General features: G+C 36.7%; 5 protein-coding genes across 5 annotated transcripts; 2 read left to right on the forward strand and 3 right to left on the reverse strand.

Moving 5' to 3' along the window:
- Positions 1 to 477: 477 nt before the first annotated feature.
- GCK72_002133 (uncharacterized protein) lies at positions 478 to 956 on the reverse strand (the record flags this gene model as incomplete). The annotated part of the gene is made up of 2 exons (XM_003115080.2): positions 478 to 801; positions 855 to 956. The coding sequence occupies 2 exons, from the start codon at positions 954 to 956 to the stop codon at positions 478 to 480; spliced, it is 426 nt and encodes a 141-aa protein (XP_003115128.2).
- Positions 957 to 9,465: 8,509 nt separating this feature from the next.
- GCK72_002134 (uncharacterized protein) lies at positions 9,466 to 10,938 on the forward strand (the record flags this gene model as incomplete). The annotated part of the gene is made up of 4 exons (XM_053723275.1): positions 9,466 to 9,774; positions 9,930 to 10,581; positions 10,634 to 10,817; positions 10,878 to 10,938. 4 exons carry the CDS (start codon positions 9,466 to 9,468, stop codon positions 10,936 to 10,938), a joined length of 1,206 nt encoding a protein of 401 aa, XP_053591920.1.
- A 1,334-nt stretch (positions 10,939 to 12,272) lies between these two features.
- GCK72_002135 (uncharacterized protein) lies at positions 12,273 to 13,353 on the reverse strand (the record flags this gene model as incomplete). Its single annotated transcript, XM_053723276.1, has 4 exons — positions 12,273 to 12,380; positions 12,426 to 12,854; positions 13,001 to 13,261; positions 13,309 to 13,353. The coding sequence occupies 4 exons, from the start codon at positions 13,351 to 13,353 to the stop codon at positions 12,273 to 12,275; spliced, it is 843 nt and encodes a 280-aa protein (XP_053591921.1).
- A 2,248-nt stretch (positions 13,354 to 15,601) lies between these two features.
- On the forward strand, positions 15,602 to 18,721 carry GCK72_002136 (uncharacterized protein; the record flags this gene model as incomplete). Its single annotated transcript, XM_053723277.1, has 11 exons — positions 15,602 to 15,718; positions 15,794 to 15,914; positions 15,964 to 16,091; positions 16,138 to 16,292; positions 16,339 to 16,430; positions 16,531 to 16,631; positions 16,905 to 17,848; positions 17,898 to 18,002; positions 18,052 to 18,179; positions 18,228 to 18,496; positions 18,542 to 18,721. 11 exons carry the CDS (start codon positions 15,602 to 15,604, stop codon positions 18,719 to 18,721), a joined length of 2,340 nt encoding a protein of 779 aa, XP_053591922.1.
- Positions 18,722 to 18,986: 265 nt separating this feature from the next.
- On the reverse strand, positions 18,987 to 21,247 carry GCK72_002137 (uncharacterized protein; the record flags this gene model as incomplete). Its single annotated transcript, XM_053723278.1, has 10 exons — positions 18,987 to 19,056; positions 19,101 to 19,197; positions 19,552 to 19,665; positions 19,718 to 19,807; positions 19,856 to 19,940; positions 19,989 to 20,121; positions 20,166 to 20,350; positions 20,397 to 20,522; positions 20,571 to 20,802; positions 20,850 to 21,247. 10 exons carry the CDS (start codon positions 21,245 to 21,247, stop codon positions 18,987 to 18,989), a joined length of 1,530 nt encoding a protein of 509 aa, XP_053591923.1.
- Positions 21,248 to 22,373: the final 1,126 nt, after the last annotated feature.

Raw genomic sequence — 22,373 nt, forward strand, 5'->3', positions numbered from 1 at the left:
TTGGAAGTTCAGTCACGATAGCGTAAGAGCCCACATACCGTAAAAACTGTAATAGAGGCGCCAGCGCCCCTATTTTTCAAATTTTTTTGTGCGCCTTTATTACAGGGCCCCCTCTAATGAAATGTGCGCCTCTATTTCTCAACCTGTCCGTTTGGCTATTTTTTAAACTCACAAGGCATTAATTTTTGACCAAGGGTACTTTTTTTCTTACAAAATTACACAAAAACCCCAAAATTTGCAGTACTTTGAACGAAAAAATTGGGTTTTCTTGTTTTTTTATGAACTTTGAAAAATTATGATTGAAAAACAGAAAATATTTCTAGCATATTAACAGTGTGTCTCTATTAGAGGGGCGCTTCTATTACAGTTTTTACGGTAAATACCCATCAGTCATGAAAGTATTTAGAGACAATCTTTATTTACAAATTACTTTATTCACGAACAATTATACACTATTCAAGTTTGGAGTATGCTCTTTTATTTCTTTTTATCGAAACAATCATTCCCGATTCCAGCCAAAGTCTGATAATTTGGGTCATGAGTTGCCGCCATTCCTGGTCCTCCAGGTTTAGGTGTTGGAGTTGCTCCCCCAGCAGCTGGTTTCCCCTTCTCTTGGAATACATTTCCGTCGACTCCGGCTAATGTTTGATAGTTCGGATCATGAGTTCCAGCGACTGCATCCTTATCAGCTGGTGCTTTCGGCCCTTCTCCTCCAACCGGTTTATCTCCTTCTTTAGAACTTTTCGATTCTCCGCCTGCTTTTGGAACTGCAGCTCCGCCTGCTGGTGCAGCTGCTGGCTTCTATAAAGGATAAAAAAGGGAAATCTATTTTTGAAAGCATTCAGTTAGTCTACCTTTCCGCATTGAGAAAAAGCAAATCCAGAAATTAGAACTGGAATCACCACATGGAAGCTGGTGTGGAGCACTTGAAGAATAGTGTCAATGGGTTCTGTCATCTTGTTCTAGAATTTTCAGTTCGAGAAAATAACAACTTTTTTTAACTCACAGAAATCAAGAAACGTCGCGGAATGTTTCAGTGTTCTTCAAAAAATGTGCTAAAGAAAATTAGTTTATAGAACTGGTTCACGTAGTATATCATTTAAAAAAAAAATCATATCAGGTGAGACCTATCTAATTGCTAATGTGAAATATGTCTGATCACGGTTTGACGTTGAAACATCTTTATTTGTAATTGAAACATAAACATGTTAACTTGGCAAATGAACAGTTCTCTGCAAATGAGCGATCAGATTTTTCTGAAAGTTAATATTATAAACTCTTGATTATTGTGAATTCGAACTCACCAATTGAGCAATTTCTCTATCTTTTGCTGCTAGTTTATCTGATAAAAGTAATACAGCCCCAGTTGGCTTATCTTCTCGTTCGGAACGTAATTTCAACCTATCGAACCTTTCAAAAAGAGATGAATAGTCCTTCTCCATTCGAATCAGTTTCTCTTGACTTTCCATTAATCTTTCTCGAGTCTGAAATGCAGAAGTAATCGAAATGTATTATGAATAAAAAAATGTACCATCTGTAAACTTTCTCTTAACTGATAGTAATCACTTCTATCTGATTTCAGAACTGTTGTGGACTCGAAGTGATCTAGGCTTTGTTCATAAGATATAGCTTTATCAAATGATTTTCGACTGGATCTTCTATCGGAGACGACCTCAATTGGAGTACGAGACGTAGATTTTGGAGTTTTTGAATGAGATTTTGAAGACGAAGAAGACGTCGAAGACGAAGATGACGAAGATGATGAAGTGAGATTGACTTGATTCAATTCAGATCGATGACTCCTCCCACTACTTTCACCAGTGCGTTTACTATCCATTTGTATTGAATCTGTTTGAATTTCGATTGAATTCATTAATGGACGGATGATTGTCATTGACTTCTTCACTTCTTCTCTTGTTCTTGCCACTTCTTTTCTTATTCTCTCAACATTTTCCAATTGAATTTTCTCAATTTCTTTGATATGTCTTGATTTCATTGCCTCCGATTCTGATTTCATTCGTAAAATGTTTCGATTTAAAACTGACAGCTCCTAAAATAAATAAAGAGTTAATTTAATTGAGGATAACACTCTGTCAACCTCATTTTTTTTCGCAATGCTTGTTTCCAATATTTCTAATTTCTCTTTCCATTCCTTATTCGTTTGCTGTTTTATTGCAGCTGGATCATTCTGAAATCAGCTGAAAACTCTCTTATTTCATTTCTGAACTAACCAATTTCATTCTTTTCTGTAATTTCTCAATTTCTAAACTTCTGAGTCCTTGATCATTTCTCATTGTTTCGATAACCATTTCTCTTTTTTTCAGTTTCTCCAAATATTCTTTCTCGGCCGTTTCTTTTCCTGAAATCACATACTAACTACTTGGAAATGAATTCAAATAAACTACGTTTCAGTTTCTCTCTCAACGAATTGATCGTCTCATCCTGCCGTTTCCTTCGTTCCCATTCATCTGGTTCATTCTGAAAATCCAGGTGTTTCAGACTTGAACTCACTTTCTAGTCAAACCTTGTTATCCTTCCTTTCGGCGTTTTGTTTTAATTTATTCAATTCATTCTTCAATTCTTCATTTGCAATACGCAATATCCGTGTTGTATTTCTTAATCTCTCGAGTTCCACTCTGAAATTATTTGATTCCGTGGGACTTTCAAACTAAAAAACTACTCTGCACAGAACCATAAAATTTGAAAACTTCCCTATATTCCTCACCTCAAATCAGTCATTCTCTTCTCATCACTTGTTTCATTATTCCTTCGGAACGTTGACAATTCAGCCAGCGCATCTTCTTTTATCTGCTCGCAAGTGGTTAATAACTCTTTATTTGTTTTCGTCAATCGTTGAACTCTTGCTTTCAAATCCCTTATTTCACTCTTCTGACGCATATTTTCTCCGTCTTTTGAATCTGATTTGGCAACTAATTCTTGTAATAATTGCATTTCTTCTTCCTACAAAACACAGATTTCCAACTCAAATAGAGCAACTGAACACTCACCAATCTTCGAACTTTTTCATTCTTCGCTGATTTCGGAATTTCTTCGATTTCTTCATCGTTTGTATTATTCAAATGAGAAGATACTGATGGTGGTGGTAGTGATATTTCCCATTCAGTCTGCACTCCTTCGTCCAAAAATTTTTTCATTTCTTCTATTCTTTCATCTTCTTCCACATTTTCATCATTTTTTCTTTCTAATTTCTTGATTGTTGATCTGATTTTTCTGATTTCTGTTTCCAGTTCCCTAACTTTGATTTCAGACTTTCTCAGTTTTTCTTCTGTTTCTTTATCCGGTACTTCCACTTCTTGATGTACGATTTCAACTTTTTCGATCACCTATAACAATATATCTGATCATTTCATACAAACAACAAGTTCTCCTACCTGAACACCCTCATCAATCTTCTCTCGAAGTAATTTCTTGTATCTTTCAATGGCGATTTCTTTCAGTTCCAACTGTTCTTTATATCCTTGAACAGCCAATTGAGCTGATGATTTGATCTCTTTTATTCTATTTTCAAATGCATCCACGTTGTCTTGAACTATTGTTCGAACTACTATCCGATCAGAAGATGTATCTAAAAATTCAAAAACAATCAGAGTGATTTGTGATATCGTTACTTACCAGATAAAGAAGTGTCACTTTTTATATCCATTTCATAATCACTTTCTTTATCCAAACTCTCGTCTACGTTTAGTTGATCGATGAGTATGGATTCTCGAGGTTTGAACACAGTTTCCGGTTTTTGATGTGATTCTCTTCTTCCCTGAAACACAATTTTCTATATCAGAACACTTCCGATCACTCACCCCTCTAAAATCTTTCATATTCTCCAAAGTAGTAATCAATTCCAGATTCCATTTCCTCAATTCTCTCATTTCATCATTCAATGCAGCCATTTTCTGCTCCTTCAAATGCACCATTCTCTCTAATTGTTTTGCTTTCGCACTTTGTTGAGACGCATTGAAATATGCCATTTGCATTTGCCTCTCAGCTACTTCATTATTGTTTCGAGGTTGCATTTCATTCCCGTCGAATGTTGATAACACTTCACTGAAATTCCATTTGTTGCCGTGAATTCAACTGAATTGAAATACTTACTTTGCGGTTCGTAGAGCTCGAATTCTCAAGATTTCAGTCTCTGACTCTTCTTTCAACTTGTCGATGTTCTCCACTTTCTGAGAAATCTCAGCATCTTTCAGTCTTGCTTCATAAATATTCGAACGAAGAATTTCCAATTGTTGAAGACTGACAGTTCCCATTGACTGATCTCGAAGCAACTTATTTTCTCTTTGGAGAATATTTATAACATTAAAAAGAGCAATTCTTTCTTTTCTATTCCTTTCCGAGTCTCTTCCCAACTCGATTTCATTTCCTCTTTGCTTCTTTTTCTCTCTCAAATATTCTCTTTCGTTTTCTCTCAATTCTCGAATTGTATTTAGAAGACGTCGTTCAACTGCTCCAAGCACACTCTTCAAATCACTTTCGTTCTCCACATCTTCTATAAACTTTTTGAGTTCCTCGTTTTCAGCTTGTAGCATTGCAGCCTCTTGATTCCAAAAATCACTTTGATCCGACACAACATCAATCATTTTCTGAAACAGATAAAATTAGGAAGTTAAAAACTAAAATTTCAATCAATACCTTGAGCATATTTTCTCTTGCTTCAACCTCAGCGTCAGCTGGAATATTCCCAAAAAGAACCATTTCTTGTCTAGGAATATCCTCATTATTCGTTTCCACTCCCGTCGTTTCTTTCATTAATCTCTTATATTTTTTCATTAATTTATCATATTCATCCGTTGGAACACTCTGCAATAACCTCGTTTGAAGTTTTCCAATTTCGATCGTCATCGTGTCATTCTCATATTTTAAGCGAGCTTTTATCCGTTGAGATATCAGTTCTTTCTCTCTTAACATCTCTCTTGATCTCCTCGTTGTTTCTTCCAACCTCTCTACTTTTGTTTTCAGAATTGTGCATTGTCTGGTGTATCTGAAAATATCTTTTTGAGATTTCATTTTTCTTCTATATTCTCACTGACCTCATTCTCTCTATTCTCTCCGTAACCAACATTCTCGTTGACTCTCCCAATCTTCTTTCCATTTCATTTCCTCCAATATTTATTGATTCCACAAGTCGTTGCAGTTCAACGGATTCCGTACTCTTCAATTCCTCCAATGTTTTCTCTTCAATCATTAAATTTTCTCTCTTCAATTTCTTTATTTCCTCGTATGCCATCTCCAATTGAGCTTTCATTTCTTGATATGACTTTTGAGTTGATTTCCAAGATCTATGCATCTCAACCAACTTCTCATCCTTATACGACGATTCCTAGAATTATTTCGAAGTTATTTTTACCTGAAAGTGCTTTGTAAAATACCTCGAGAAGTTGCATCAATTCATAATAAAGATTTGAAATCAAAACTGCTTGCTGAGCAACATCTGAATAATCTCCACTGGAATATGAAGATGTCGGAGGTGGCTGAGGTTTCGAAGGAGTCAATGGAATCGTAACAGTTTGTTTCTGAGATTCATCAGTATCTTCAACAACTCTCGGAGATGATTTCTTTGGAGACTCGATGATTTCTTCTGGTTTTTCTTCTTTTTTATTAGAAATTAGAAGCAGTTCTGGTCTTTTTATTTTTCTTGGTGTCGTCGGTTGAACAATTGGTTTATATGATCCTTCAGCGTATCTGAAGAATGAATTTGAGATACCTCATGTGCTAATCTCAGGTTACCTTCCAAGTTCAATTTGCAGTAAAGTACAATGTTGTTGCAATTTTCCAATTTGTTCATCTCTGAATTTCATCTGTGTCTCTAACCTTGAGATCTCTTCTCTTGCACTTCCAAACTTTGCCTGTTATAATAACTACACATATCAATAGTTCTGTAACTCCACTCACATCTTTTAATCGATTCAATTCGCCAAGAACATCTCCATTATTCTCATCTTTCTGCTCAATTGTAAACTGCATTTCATCAATTACTTTCTTCTGTTTCTCATTCTTTTCATTTAACTGTTCGATCGAATGTTCCAATTGCAAAATTCTCATTTGCAACGTCATCGTCGGGTCCTGTCCAGGTACTTCTGACATTGCTTCTCCGAATAAATTCCTTGCAAGAGTTGTTGCATCCACCAATTCCCTCTTCAATTGCTCCAATTCTTGCTCTTTCTCTCCAGTTCTATCCTCTCTTATAATTGTTCTCATTTTACTTGATTCCTCTAGAACTGCACTCAGTTCTTCTTGTAATAACCTGATTCTTTCTTCTGATCTCTCCAATTTCTCTTTTTGTTCTTCAGCTTCAGTCAATCCAGTCGCATCTTCCATAGCTTTCAGATCATTTTCATTCAAAAACTTCGGAGCCAACAGGTCTGCTACTTCCATCAGAAAGTTTATCTTGTCAATTGGTTTGGCAGAAAGCATATTCTCTGCAGCAGAAATGCATTGAGTTACATGTTCTACTAGTTCTTCAGGAAGAATTTGGGTCAGTCTTCGATTTTGATTGTAGAGTTCTTCTATTCTCAACTGACTCACTTCCAACTTGTTTGTCATTTCAGTGTACCTGAAATTACAGTTATCTGTTAGTGGTTCTCTATCAGAAAATTTGTCGAAAATGATTATCTGAAATGATTTATCAGTAACAGTTCTAAAGTAGTCTCATTCACGAGGAGTCCCAGTTACCCATCCCTTCAAGTATTCAAAATCTCACCTGACAGCACTCTGTTCAATTATCCTCGTGGCTTCCTCAAGAGCATCACTAACTCTATCAATCTCTTCTCTCAATTCCTCATTTTGGGTCACAACTGCCTGAAATCTTCTCTGATTTCTCTACATATTGATAAACGAACCCACCTGCATTTGCCTACTAATTGTCAATACTTGTTCATTTCTCAATTTCAGTTTTTTACTTTCCCAATCTCCTCCAGTGTCTTCTGTTTTTGCAGATAGACGACGATTCAGCTCTCGAATTGTATCTTCTAATTGAGCTTTCTGAAAACGCATCAATCATAAACTAATTAATAATTCTCAAAGAGTATTTACATGATCAGAAAGAGCATCTCTTTCCCTTGTCAATGTATCAACACGTGAAGCCAAATTCTCGAATCGGTCTCTCTGATCTGCCATTTCTCGATCTCTATCTCGATTCGATTGTTGTAATTGTCGATTTTCTTCCTTCAAACTATCAATTTGAGCTCGAAATGCTTCTGTGGAATCTCCGATTTCAGCTTTTGATGTTATTCGATCTCTCAATGTTTCTATTTCTAAATTCAATGCCGTCTTTTGTTCTTCCCATTGATCTTCTTTTTCTGCCATTGTAACTGCTTCTTGTTCTGCCACATCACGTAATTCTTCTGCTGCTGTGAATCCAAAACTCATCAAATATTTTGCTCCATTATAAAGAAGTTCTATCTCTGGCAAAGACTCAGATCCTTCTATTTCATACTGAAACATTCAAAATAAGTCGCTATAATTGGGAAGAAAAAATTAACTCACATCGGCCAACTTGTCATACCAAGCCTTAACTTCTTCTTCTGTTGACCCATCTTTCTGCAGAAATTCTTCTAATTGTGGATAATTAATAACAGCCACTTGGGACATGTCAAGAGTATATACTTTTTTCAAGGGAGGGCAACGAGAAGGAGAAAAAGAAGACGTGAGAAGTATCCAGAGTCGGTTGCCAAGGGGATGAAAGAGAGAATTCGAAAAGAGGAGAGTACTAAGAGACTAAGAGAAGAGAGACTACGAAGTACTTTCTAATTGCATGGAGTCCCGCATAAATCAGCTTGAAAGAAGTAAGGAAGTGGAAAGAGACATTCTTAATATGAAATGTAGATTAAACAGGAGGCTTTGAGATTGAATTCTGAAGTTTTCAGAACTTCGTCAAGAAATAGAATAACACAAAAACCTAATTTCAAAATCAGGAATTGTGGAACGAAATAGAGATCGAAATGACTCTCTGCTCACCATACCATATATAGCCTAATTTCAGAAGTAGCTCCTTTCCCAAGAGATTCATGATAATCTAAACATTCTCTGTACCAACCATGACTAGGTTTTCACAAAAGGATTCTTAATTCTTCTCTATTTTTCAACTGACAAAACAACTCCATTTTCCCTATTCCCCGATCCCTGTTTCCACAATTTCTATTTTTCATGACCAAATATCCACATCGTTTGATCCGTTTGTCTCCATCTCGTTCCTCTCTATTTCCCCACCTAAACATGTCTCGTTTATATCTCTGTTTCTCTACATATTCCGAGATCAAACTCCCATTCAACTACTATTTTTCTCTCACTTCACGCTATTTTTCACTTGTTTATTTCTTCCGATTCTTGCTCTTCTTTATCATTTACTGATAATTACTCTTTTTCTCAACTTCAATTCTCTATTTACTTTCATTTTCTGTTTCGCGCACTCATTCCATCTCTATTTTCCCTTCTTTTCTTCTTCTTTTTATTTGTGCCTTTTTCTTTTTCACGTGTCTGCGTCTCCTCTTTTCACCCAATAATTCCCTCCACTCCTTCTTGGAAACTACGCTCCAATCGATGTGAGCATCATTCAAAAAACCATCTAAAGTGTCTGAAAAGTAAAAAAAATATTGCCTTCACTTCTTGGTCTCTTTCCTGTCATTTTCTTTCCCATTTATCGTGGTAGCGCATCGATTCAGACTCTCTCTGCGTCTCCTTTTCCCTCCATTTGATTGAAGTTTTTAGATCTATTCATATAGATATTCATTGGTGTTTTTTGTCTTTTCGACAACACTTTCTGTTCCAATGAAATAATAAGAATCTACGGAAGAATACCTGAAGAATGAGATTGAGATGTGAATTGGAAAGCCGAGTTAATTTATGAAAAAGAATACAAGAACCACTGAGAAGAAAAAAGAAAAAGAAGAATCGGATACACAAGTTCATTCACAACCCCTGCTGACATATTTGAAAACATCAAACAAAACAGTCTGCTATCAATTTTTCAAAAACAAAATAATAGATTTCGTACAAAGTTGTTGTTTATTCTTGTTCAGATACTATCTACTTCCTCTTTTTCTTTGAAACGGCTATGGAACTCGTTTCGATTCAGAAGTTTGAATTCTTTCTCGGTGTGAATTTTAGAAACTTTTTTTGTTGTTTTCTATCCCTTTTCAAAATTTCCTAGTTCAAAATTTTCTCTTCGATCTAATATCATTTATTTTTATTTTTCTTCTTCTCTTCCTCATTTCTCTTTTCTTAAATCGTTGCCAATTTCATCCACCAACTGCTCAATTTTCAAAGTTTCTCTCTTTTTCTTTTTGCAGAATATTGGAATCATCCCTCTTTTCCCACTTTTTTCACGAAACAAGCATCAAAACGAATGGAGGGGAAAAATTGAGAGGCAGAGAGAAAAAGATAAAAGTGATTGACACGTGTTCAACCTATTCCAACAATTATTTTTCTTTTTTCAGTTATTTGTTAATGAGATTCCCTTCTGCCTTCTCTTCTTCAACACACCATTTGCTTGAATCATCACCAATAGACGACGATCCGGGTCCATCTGAATCGATTGCACTACAAACACGGGTATCACAACCGATTGCTGAGAAGCTTGTTGCCGAGATAAGTGACGACAGTGACGAAGAAGAAGAAGAGCTTCAATTTAGAAGTTCAACGGAAACAAATTCAAATCAAGCATATCGAGAAATGGTTCTTCGAATTGCTTTAATTGCAATGCTATATTATCCATTGTCAATTGGATTGACATTTTATCAAAAATGGTTTATAAAGGTACGGATAATTTGTAATATTCAGAGAAGAAATCTTACAAATTTAGAAATTTAAAAGTAAAAATTATCAGAAACTGTAGATTTCTAGCTTTCTGCTTTTCCACTCGAAATTCCTGACATCCATGAGTACAGAGAAAAATACTGTCTAATTTTCAGAACTACAAACTGCCATTACTCGTTGTCAGTGGACATTATATACTGAAATATTTGTTTGCAATAATAATCAGATTTATATATGAATGTATGAGAGGACCTCGAATGAGAGTTTCATTACGAGATCAGATGAGATGGCTTGCTCCAATCGGAATATGTGCTTCGATGGATATTGGACTATCGAATTGGGCACTGGAATATGTGACTGTCAGTCTATATACAATGGCCAAATCATCTTCAATTCTATTTATTGTTGCTTTTTCTTTACTTCTTCGACTAGAAAGATGGCGTAATTCACTGGGTTTTGAAACGGGATTGATTGCTGCTGGTCTATTTCTTTTCACGTGGAAATCATCTCAACTCGATTTAACCGGTCTGTTACTTGTTGAATTGGCAGCTGCTTGCACCGGAATCAGATGGACAGTTTCTCAATTAGTAATGCAAAGAGATGATTCAGCAGTAAGGAATCCACTCGATATGGTTGCTCATGTTCAACCATGGATGATGATTCCAATTATTCCGATGATTTGGCTTTTCGAAGGCTCTGAAATCAACTGGAATTCTGTTTTCTCATTTCAAGGACATTATGATCCGTGGTTGGTTCTTGGTCTGATTTCTAGCGGTGGACTTCTTGCTTTCTGTATGGAAATGAGTGGTACGTTTTGATTATTCCATTTTTTTTCTGAAGCTATTCTCTTCTTTTTCAGAATATCTTCTACTCGTTAACACTTCTGGAATCACTTTAAATATTTTTGGAATAGTGAAAGAAGTTGCAACTCTTCTCCTCGCTCATCTCATAAACAAAGATAAATTAACAGAATTGAATATCTGTGGATTGGTTCTATGTCTCTCGGGAATGCTTCTTCACGGAATGAACAAACGTCGTCAAAGGTATGATTCTTATTTGTTTCCTTTCCTCATACTTGCATTTTTATCTATCAATTCGTGCAGGCTGAGTCGCAGTCTCGTTGACACCGATCATCAGTACTCGCTTCTTTCAAAATCAGTCTGAGCTATTTTATTTTATTGACCGTAAGAGACCGAATGCTCGTCGTTGTTTCTGTTGTCCTTTGTCGCTTTTCCCTCTTAAACTCTGTTAATCTGCATAGGAATAGTCGATAAATGAGTAGTTGTTTTGAATTTTAGTTTTCTAAATGTCATAGTTCAGAAACTAAGTTTTGCAACAGGAAATTCTTAATTTGGCACGTGCACTCACTAGTCAAAGTAATCTAATTTCATCACCTTCTCGCAGAATCAATTTTCCTTTTGTTGCGGTTTCAAAGTCTGAATACTAATATTGTTCCAGCAATAAAAGAACAGATGGCCGCGGTGCTATTGTCCTTTCTCTCTCCTCTTCCTCCAATAATATTGAAAAAGATTCATTGCAGAACACATCGCCCTCTGCCATCTGCTCCACCATCCTCCAGAGGTGAAGACTCACGGAAGTTACTGTCATCTGAAGAGCTAGAAGCATGAATTTCCTAATTTGTTTTTTTTATCCGGGTCCCATAATAAATGTTTATTTATTTTACTACCCTATCAAACTTGAATTAATACACAAAAACGTAGGCTACCCGTGTCCCCATCATGGAAACCTATCAGAAACAAGAAGCTAGTGCTAAGAGGTGATTTATAACGAAGAGAAGAGCATTTATCACAGAAGGCTAGTACATAAAATTTTGTTGATAAAATTCATGTGGGGAGAAAATAGGAATCCCTTCTACAATCAAATAACATTTTTGATTAGAATGATACAACAAGAAGAAAAGTTTCGGAACGTCTGACGGATTCTCATTTCGGTAAAGGGTGATAAAAGCAACCATTATCCTGCAGAAGCGTTTCCCAGCTGCCGACAAAACAGAAAAATTTTAAGAGAAAACTCCCGCATATGTACAAAAAAGCTAGGGCCTTGCTAAAACATCCCAAAAAGTGTGACGAAGAATGAAACAAGAAAAGATGGTGATGATTAATCCAAGAGTTTTGAGAAGGAATATGTTTCTAAGCGATTATACTGGACAGGAGACATACTTCTTCACAAAACTCAATTCAAAACAAAAACAATAAATCTGTATCACAATGTATGTTGCTCGGAACGAAGAATGAAGAAAATAAGTGGAAGATTCGTGTGAAAAGAATGAGAAAATTAGAAACCATTCAAATATTGGAAGAAAGAGAAATGGAATAATAAATACGATGAAGACGCGGGAAGAGAAGGATGGTACCGGTTTCGAGTTGATTACAGATTGCACGTACACGCATAGTGACCTGAAACAGTGTTAAATGAGGTAATGTAAAATTACACCTGAAAATCAGAAAAAAGCAATTTCTTTCCACTTACTCAGAGGCTTATTTGCTAAAAGCTTCGAAAACAGCCCACATCACATCGTTTCCTTTCTTTTCCGCTTGTTGATCATAATCAAGGTCGAGCAGACTACGCACTCGTTTCATAGCAACCTGTAAACAGTTCTCCGTAAGATTACAGATACGCGTTTCTTTTACCTCGTAATCTTGATCAGAAAGTGGGGCGAAAGCATTTTCGAGAACATCACTGGCATGGGCAAGAACAATCAACGATAGCATTTTCTTATCCATACGATGCACATCATTTGTCCATTTTCCGAGCACTGATTCTTGGACTTCTTTGATCAGTTTTGTTTTTTGGTTTCCATCAGAAAGTGGGTGGGTCGTAATTTCGAAAAGCAGGAAATTTTGCTTATCGGTGGTAAGAACACCTTTCTCTACAAGATTCTTGGCAAGACGTTCACGCACGTTTCGCAATTGATAACGAAGTTTCAAAGGATTCCATGTCTCTCCAGACAAATACTCAATCCAGCTAGTCACCGTCTCAGGTGGATTCGTTTCTTTCATATGACGAAGGGCTTCATCAAGGATGACGTCACCAGTCGGCTCGCTGCTCTTCACAGTCACCTGCAATACTGTTTGTTCGTGTGGTAGAAAAGACAAAACTGACAGCAGATCATTTTTATTTTCTGCAAGAATTATTCTGGATAGGGAAGTTAAAAGTATGGGGGAGAAAAAATTGAACTTTTGAATGACTCATATGAGATTCATACCTTTCTATTGAGCAAATTTTTGCGTCTCATGCCGCCACCTTCGAGTTGAATGCGTCCACGCAAAACCAATTCAACCAAAACACATCCACGAAGTCCAGAAGAAATGCAATCGTTCCAGAATGAAGTATATCCTTCACGATCTTTCAATCCGAGAAGAAGAATTTGCTCCATTAAGGTCAATCTTGTTCCTTTGTCGTTATCTTCTTGATCTGAAGACTGTGCCGAATCTCCGCTGGCTTCATCTTGTTTTTCGTTAACTGGCTGAAATAATTATAGATTATTCACTCATCCAACGCATTTTAAACAACCTCTTCAGCCTTCTTGCGTCTCTGAACCAATTGACCTTCTGACATATCCGATTATTATAATATTATCTATCGAAAGTTTCCAGCAACTGCGAACAAGTTTATTGATCCGAAACTTCTGAAATAATTTATGCATTTATAGAATTCCGATTTTACGTGGGCCGATGTAAAGAAATTTAACCGTAACGTAATCAAGATTCGAATTTTTCATGAAGCTTCCGCGAAAGCATTCAAAATCGGTAGCGAAGGAAGTGAATAAGCCTGCGAAAAGATCATATCGTTGAAAACCAGTCTCTGGAAGTGGAGCCTCCAGAAGATTTCAAATGATGATAGACTTTAGAGACATCGATGATGCGCGAAAGGGATAAGAATGAATAGCGTCCGGTGCAATGAAAGTTCATGATTTTTATGGAATATGAATGTTGCATAAGTGTATGAGAGGCGAATGGATGATACATGCACGTGTGAAATCGATATTGATCAAACTAGAGTCAGTTCGGAAAAATACAAAAAGACGATAACCATTGTAAAACCAAGAGGCTGAATGCGAAGAACATGAATGTCAATATGGGCAAACGTTTCCATGTGAGCGGAAAAATAGAAAAGGCGCTCTTCTTCTTCTTCTTTGTTTGGTCAGCTTTTCAGACACATAATAACTCGCGAATTTTCAGTTTCCAGAATTTAAAAAGTTATCCTTTTTATTAGTTCAGAATAATTTGAAACGAAAGAATGAGACTGGAAATAGCGTCACTCAAAACGTACGACTCTTTTGGGAAGGTTCCTTATCAGCGGGCGTTGTTGGAAGATGTTATCTAGAAAACGAGAGAGGGGAAGAAAAAGAAGAGTAAAAATACAGGATTGATTGGAAATTTTGAATTACTGAAAAGACACGACTTATGTTATATATGAATAAATGTAATGAATCGTTGGACAGGGACGAGGCGAAAGCCAGTATCGGGAGGAGAGCGTTTCGATTGGAAAAACGGGCGAAAGAGAGGCGAGAAGTATGAGACACGAGAGAATAAACGTGGCGAAGAAGAGAACAGACACCAATATGAGAGGAGAAAGAGAACTGAGTGAGGCAGAGAAACTAGGGACGAGCCGGATGATAGAGACCGGAGAAGAATGGAGAAAGACGGTGACGAAGCGGAAGACATACTAGGCGGCCGAATTCACGTGAAGGAAGGTGTAAAAAAGAACTTATGTGCTTCAATAAAAATAAGAACAGCAAACTTGCACCTCTAATACGGTTAAAAGAAAGTGAAATATACGGTGAAGATTGATATCAGGATTGAAAAGAGATCTCGAAAATGTTCGTCAGACAAAACTAATAAAACGTCAACATTACTGGGAAACAAGGCTTGAGGATTTTTTACTATTTTTCTCAACTTCTTTTTAACGACTACTGTGATTCACAATCTTCCTTTTTATTGCTCAGTGAAATACCGTAGTTGAGTTGAAACTCAACTACGTTGAGCAATATTAGGAATTGACTAAATTCCTCTCATCCGTTCTTTTAATTCTGATTGATATCAAAAAATCTGTGATCATAGCATTGTCAAGAGTTTATGTATGAGTTGTAGGTTAACTTTAAAATGACTAGAACCATTACTTATTAACAGAGTTGCAACGGGCCGGGCCGGGCCGGGCACGTACAGACAAGGAGAATTTCTATTGGGGCCGGACTGAAAAAGTGCACGACGGGGAGCGATTTTTGGAATCTAGGGATCTCATAACTCGCTTAGAACTGATTTTTTAGGTATTCTTGCGAAAAAAATAGGAAAATTTTCAGAAAAAAATTATTGAAAAAAATTCAAAAATTCAAATCCGGGCGGACCCGGAATTTTGCAAGTATGCTTATTAACTTTAAACATTCTGTTGATAAGAATTAGGGGCAGTGAAATGGCCTTATGAATAAATTATATCAAATATCAAATTTAATCTTATAGATTTTTCGTTAATGTTGACGATGTAGAGTAATTGGTTTTAAAAACTTCTGAATCTCTAGAAAATGTGTGAGAGCATCAACTTCTAACCTGGATCACATTGCCTGCAAATCTAATCTGAGTTGAAAGACAAACCAAGGCATGTTTCCAAGAAAATAACGTATTTAAGATCATATATTCAACAAACTGCTGATGAAAAATAGACGAACAGAGAGCGCGTTTTTATTGAAAATTTGTGCCCCATGTCGTACGGTGTTTGCAGACCTATACAAACGCGAACGTTGTCTCTCGTTCCAATAGCATACTGTCTTAGCGATTCTTTCATATCAGTTCATAATAAGCGAACAAAAATGAAACAACGTGAAGTGCTGGATGAACGACGGAGACAGTTAACTTATTTCACATCTTGTAGTGCAGGAACATGTCAATGTCGTGGATTCCGACCAGTTTTTAACAATGAAGAGGAGGTCAGTTTGTCACTTCCCTATATGATGTGATGTTCATTATTGATTTTTCATTTCTAACTGTTACTTGATTTCCAGACAGTAGAAAGACGAGCAACACGTGCTGAACGTGAGAATGAATATGCCCCAATGACAAGAGATTTGGAAACACTCGGATCCGACGAAATCATAGAATGCCGAACATGTGGACATTCTATAAGTAAGCTGATTGTTTCATGTCTGAAGACAAACGCAAATAAATTTTTCAGCGTTTCACGCGGAACCAATAAAAGAGCTAACCGAAGAAGAAGTGGATAAATATACAGATAGAATCTCTGATCTTCAAACATGCTGCTCTGAGCTCAGTGAAATCGATGCATCTCATGAATCTCTTCAGGTGAATCGAATAGCACTCAAAATTTAGTTCGGAAAAATAATTTCAGACTTTATACATAACGATGCAAATGCTTCTAAAATCTCTGCGCACACTGAAACCAATTGAAGTTCCTTTTATAGGAAAACCTAATTTTGAACCGGACTCCTTGAGTCCATACATTCTTACAAAACGGTTCATTGCTTCTCGTCCAGTAGACAATTCGTAAGTATTTTAGCAATTTTCTCTTAAGCTATGAATAAGTTTTCAGCGAAAAACAAAGATTGGCTGAAATTGGGGCCCTGTTTCTCACGGAAATGAATCACTGGCGACTCGAAAGCTTCGAAAACTTAGCGGAAAACTGTAAGTTCCTAAAAAAATGATAATCAGATCTTTGAGGGTTTTTGAGGATGACAACTCGTTCAGTTATTTTTTAGTGAAAAATTTAATTAAAATTTTACAGTAACTGAAACACTGGAACAAGGAAGATATAGGATGATGTACGCTCGTATGGATTATTACGTCAATATGCCCTCAAAGTATCTTTCCTTTAAACAATATCAGGTAATTATAGTTTAAAAAAATTAGTTTAGTGTTTTTAAAGCTTTACTAAAGTGAAGATGAACTTACTAAACAGAGAAAAGTAACATAAAATTATTAAAGTTGAAAAAGTTCCACAAAAACTGAAAATGAAATTTCATTCAAACACCGCTACGCAAAACCGCACAGAACGACAGTAGTCACTTTAGAATTTTAATTGTTTTTTTAAGAAGTTGCTTCCGTTCGATACAAAAAGATAGTTTTTTTTCGAATGACATCAAACTTTTCACATTTCAGACTGTGGATATATTCGGCGAGAAGTTTACTACTACATTCTGCAACTATTGGATCAATGCTTTGAACTCGGAAGATTATTCGCCTTCCGGAATATCAGAGAGCGACTTGGAAGAAAACATTACTGATTTGATGAGCTTTGCGACACAGCTAAAAAATTGGATTGAAAACGAAGAAGTAACATCCTATGCGTCTTCATCACATCGGCGCAAAGATTCGTCAAGCTTTTCTTCTGATGAATTCGAATTAAAATACGTTAAAAGGAAGAAGCCAACAGATCACTCTGAGAGTTCTTCACCTCGAGAATCTTCTGTATCTTCAATGGACGACAGGGAAGCACCTCGTAGAAGAAAGAAAGATCAAGCGTCTTCCCAGCCAGGAACATCGAACGCATCCAAGAAATCACCGGAAACAGAAGAATCCATGGCAGTTCTGCGCTCACTAGTACGTGCAATAAAACTGGATGGCGACTTGGACGCGATGGAGCCTAAAACGAAGACCGAGTTTGAAGCATTGAATACAGAAGTATCTCGCGGTTTGTATGCGCTCCAGGAAGAAGAACGGGGACTCATTGAATTTAGAGTGATTGGAAACGATCTGGATCCCTTTCAGTGCCACGAACAACTCGCTCAACTCGTTGAACTTCAAAACTTATTCGGTGCGCAGCTACCGAAAATGCCGAAAGATTACGTTACACGCTTGATATTTGATAGTCGTCATCAAAACATGGTTATTCTGAAGAGAGATATGGGAGTGATAGGAGGAATTTGTTTCCGGCCATTTCCCTCTCGTGGCTTTGTTGAAATTGTTTTCTGTGCAATCACTGCTATGGAACAAGTGAAAGGATACGGAACACATCTGATGAATCATTGCAAAGATTATATGATCAAAAATAAAATCTATCATATGCTGACATTCGCAGACGAATTTGCAATAGGTTACTTCACGTTAGTTATCAATCGTTTTTTTTCTGTTTCAAAAAAGTTTTTTTTTCAGAAAGCAAGGATTCTCCGACAAATTGGAAATAAACCAGACTGTTCATAAAGGTTGGATAAAGGAATACGAAGGAGCCACGTTAATGGGCTGCCATCTGCATCCACAGTAAGATTTAAGTCATGTCATCGAGTTTTGTATCTTCGTTTTATTCCAGAATTTCATATACAAAGTTTCCTGATTTTTCGAAAGGTATCCAGGCGTTGCACTGTGGGTATAAATTAGAAAATGGAGCGGAATGTAGAGGAAGAGTTTTTGGAGGACTAGAGCATATTTTCCGAGAAAGTAAGCAAAGTTAAAAATTTTGAAAAATAATAATTTTTCGTTTTTCAGGTTCTCCACCATTACTCGAACTCCGGAGAGTTCCTGGTACCGATTCACTGAAAATGAACAAAAAAACGTGTTATCAACTCGATGAACGAGATGACTATCTCGATAACAAAATATCTTCTATCCTGAAAAAACTCAGTTCGGATAAGAATGCTTGGCCTTTCGCCACCCCAGTAGACGCTCATGACGTTCCCGAATATTATGATTATATCAAACATCCGATTGATTTGAAGACAATGCAAGAAAAGTTCAAAAAGAAGTATTATGTTCATGTGCGTTTATTATTTTCTTTGATTCATAAATGCCTCTTTTTCCAGCAACATCTTTTCATTGCGGATTTGACACGGATGTTCCAAAACTGTTACTCTTTCAATGGCGTGGACACAATATACTACAAACTGGCCTACAAATTGAATGAATTGGCCCTGAAATTATCGAAATCATCATTCCCAGAAAGCACTTTTTATCCAGAGCTCCCAGATCGCAGACCAACTTGAAAGCACCCTATTTTTCTGTAAATAAATTCCAGTTATATAAATATTTCCCTTAATGCATAACTGTTCCCTTAATACATATATGATCTCCCTTGCTCGTATTATCTTTTTTTGTACACAACGCTTGAGAAATAAAACATTTTACGAAGACAATGGTGAGCAGAGACCGTGAACAACAGAAAAAAGTGGAGGAAATTGTACCGGTATATACATAAAACCAATATGGTCTATTATAAAATAAAAGATAGTTAAACAAATTTCAATATATCTAAACCGTGATCATATGACATAAATCGCAGGTTTTTGCGCAGTCCCGGATCATTGTAGATTGGGAAATTCTGGAAAAAATTGATTATTGACGAGGGAGGGACAAGAGACAAACCTGCAAATATTAGGTGAGGATTGAAGCCAGTAAGCACAACCAGAGAGGCGATCGGAACACTTTTCTTGACGAATACGGCTTAATTCACTCTCCCGGTCTGAAAATTCCATTGTTCAATTACTTTTTCTTCAGCGTATTAGTTTTCTACACGTGCAAAAGCATAAGTTCAATTGCTCTAGGCTAAATATACGGTACGAATTCCCGAAACATGCATTCGGATTCTGATTTTTTTGAACAAACTTTTCTTCTCAAACTTGCGGTATTTCCGCTCACAATTTTGCGATTCCGACGCGGATGCTCTGAATTTTTGGTTTGGAAGGATTCACCCAGTCCATATTGTGGAGTACTGTACCTCTACAGTAATCAGGGTTTCGACAAAATACAAACATGGAAACTCTTCAATACATCTTTCTGAGAAAACGCCAACTCTGATTCCCCTTATTCGACTCACTTTTCGATGATTTCCATTGGTTTGTGACCTCATCCAGTACTACCGTAACTCCTGCCCAGGTCTCCTTCGCAGTTGGAATCAATTGATTTTTATCAAGAACGAATCCATTCCACTCTGAAAAAAATGTTGAAGTATTCGCAAGTTTGATGAAATGGACCTATGATACCTTCGTAGCCTGGTCTCAATTCGATTGTGTAGGAGTATTTGATCTTCAATGTCTCCTTTGCCCAATCTGTAGATCCTCCAGAGAATGCATCTGGAAATATACTGATTGCAAGACTACTCTGCTGATTTGGAGTCTTACAAATAATTTCTGGTCCAGTTCCATGCCTATACTTTGTTCCGTACATCCGGCCAAGTTCCTGGACAGCTTTTGCAGCAACTCTTCTCTGAAAATCAAAACGAAATCTTTTATGAAGTCAGTTATGTCAACTAACGGTTTCATCGATATCTGGAGCATAAGTAAACTTTCTATGAGAATATGAATAGATCCAAAGTTGAGAATATGAATGCAATGTGATATACGCTTCCAATCTTCCCTTTAGAGATGCCAAAAATTGAGAATACGCTCTGAACTCCTCAAGTTATTTTAATGAAAACTAGAAAAAGCTCACTTGGATTCTGGTTCACTGAAAGCAGATGGTCCGTGGTAGATTTCGGAACAAGGGTATCTCGAAGCTCCTATCTCGGAAAAACGGAAATCAAAGTTTCTATTGAGGTCGACTCCCATACAACATGAATTACGAACTCCGTCAAATGCACACGCTTTTGGAGAACGAGATTTCCTCCACATTCTAGCCTGAAACAATTTCTGATCTGAGATATTTTCAGGTAATAATACTAACTCTTGGGTTTGTTTTATCTGTTCTCGTGTATTCATATCCATCTGGGTTCAAAACTGGAATGATATATAAAACAATGTTATCAAGATAATTTTGGATTTGTGGATCTCCCTCTCGGCTGTTCACAATCTGAAAGTTGATTTTATTTTCAAGAAGATTCGATTGATCAAAAATTACCAAATTGATGAAATAAGAAGCTGTATGAATAGCAGCCCATTCTCTTGCGTGAATTCCAGCATCAATGACAACAACCTTTTTATCTGGCGTATCTTTTCCGAACTTCAATCCAAGAATATCACGACCTTCGATGGTTGTTCCAACTTTGATCAGCTTAGCAATATCTGGCATATTCTCAGCAATTCTCTGTAGCCACGTGGATAATACAGAATACGAATAGTATTCACCCATTCTGAAATTCCTACATTTTCTAAATTAATAAATATCAGAATGCCACACCTGAGCCTCGAATGAAATCCAACATCATCGTGTAATCTCTTCATGAAAAATGCGTCATCTGTAGAATGAGTTGAAATGTTTCCTTCCTTTTCAATCAAAAGTGTTCGTAAATCTTGAATTGCAATTTGATAAGTATATCCATGTTTCTCTAAATACTTCTGGAATTGTCCAGTGTGTTCTGGTGCAACCATAATATCAACTGTTCCATTCACAACACTTGGAGCATGCCAGAAGTCAGCTCGATCTGTGTCAGCTGTCTCAAAGAGGCGAATCATTTGAAGAAGTTGCTGATTGGTTGTTGGAAGAACTCGGAATACTTGGAATCCATCTCCTTTTTCTAATGAATGACACGTGGCAATGCACAATAATATTACGGTTAGAATCACCCGTAAAATCATCTGAAAGAAAAGAAGCATTGAAGTGGTCATTGATGTCTGAACACAGAAAAAAGAACAATTGATTTGCGGAAGAGAAACGTTTAGGGAAGTAAAATAGTGATACGATTAGCTAAATGGTTTGCCATTCGGCTGTTTAAAGGTACTGAGTGACGGACGGAGACGTCGCATTACAACCACCGTGAGTGTGTGTGTCTGAAGGTTGAAAACGATAAAGATAGAGGTAGAAAAAAGAGGTGGAGAAAGAAAAAGTGACATTGTAAGGAGGTGTTCGATTTAGATCAGACACCTTACCACTTTTGAAGATAGAAATGTATCACATTACAGTTGAACAATTTTTTAGTTTCTTCTTCTTGGATTTCGTCTTGCAAACCTTACAGTATACCGTGGGTTTGGGACTTATAAATTTGAAATACAGTATCCGGAAAACCCATTGATTGGGGAAACATGCATTATATCCTGTTTGGATGTCTCATAGATCAGATTCATAGACTATCAAAATTGAACTCAATTCAAAAGAAAATTCGAAGGTAATACAACGAGAAGACTCGAATGTTAATCTAGTTTTCCCTTTGCAGAAATAGAAAAGTAAAGTCCATTTTGTAAATGAATCGCCCTGAAAGTGTCCTTTCTTTTAGAAGAAGAAAAGAAAAGAACCGGTCTCGAGACAAAAAAGGACTCTCTTCCCACTACTACTACACATCTAATACTACCACTGAAATCTTGAACGATTCATTTTATTTCAACAATTACTGGGGGGAGAGACGTAGTGTAGAAGGAGGAAGAAAAGTCTTGTTATCGAAATCAGAAAAAAGAATGTTTTAACCTTGACGAATGCAAAAAACGGGCCGTTAGGGCGCACAAGACACGGGGACTTGTTACGAGAGACATCGTGAGAGCGGATCGTCAAGTTTCATGTTGGCAAATTTTTGTTGAAAAGAAGAAAAGATTACGAAGATGGCAATCACATCGAATGACCTGATTCATTTGGAAATTTTTGGAATGAAATGATGCTGAGAACTGAAATGAATTCAGGGTACACTGGTCGAGATTGTGTCAAGACTTGAGCGAGGAAAAACGTTTATTGAAATCGAGAAACATCTTGAGCGAAGGAAGTTGTAGACTTAAC

This window comes from Caenorhabditis remanei, chromosome I (assembly GCF_010183535.1).
Source record: "Caenorhabditis remanei strain PX506 chromosome I, whole genome shotgun sequence".
Classification (NCBI taxonomy): Eukaryota; Metazoa; Nematoda; class Chromadorea; order Rhabditida; family Rhabditidae; genus Caenorhabditis; species Caenorhabditis remanei.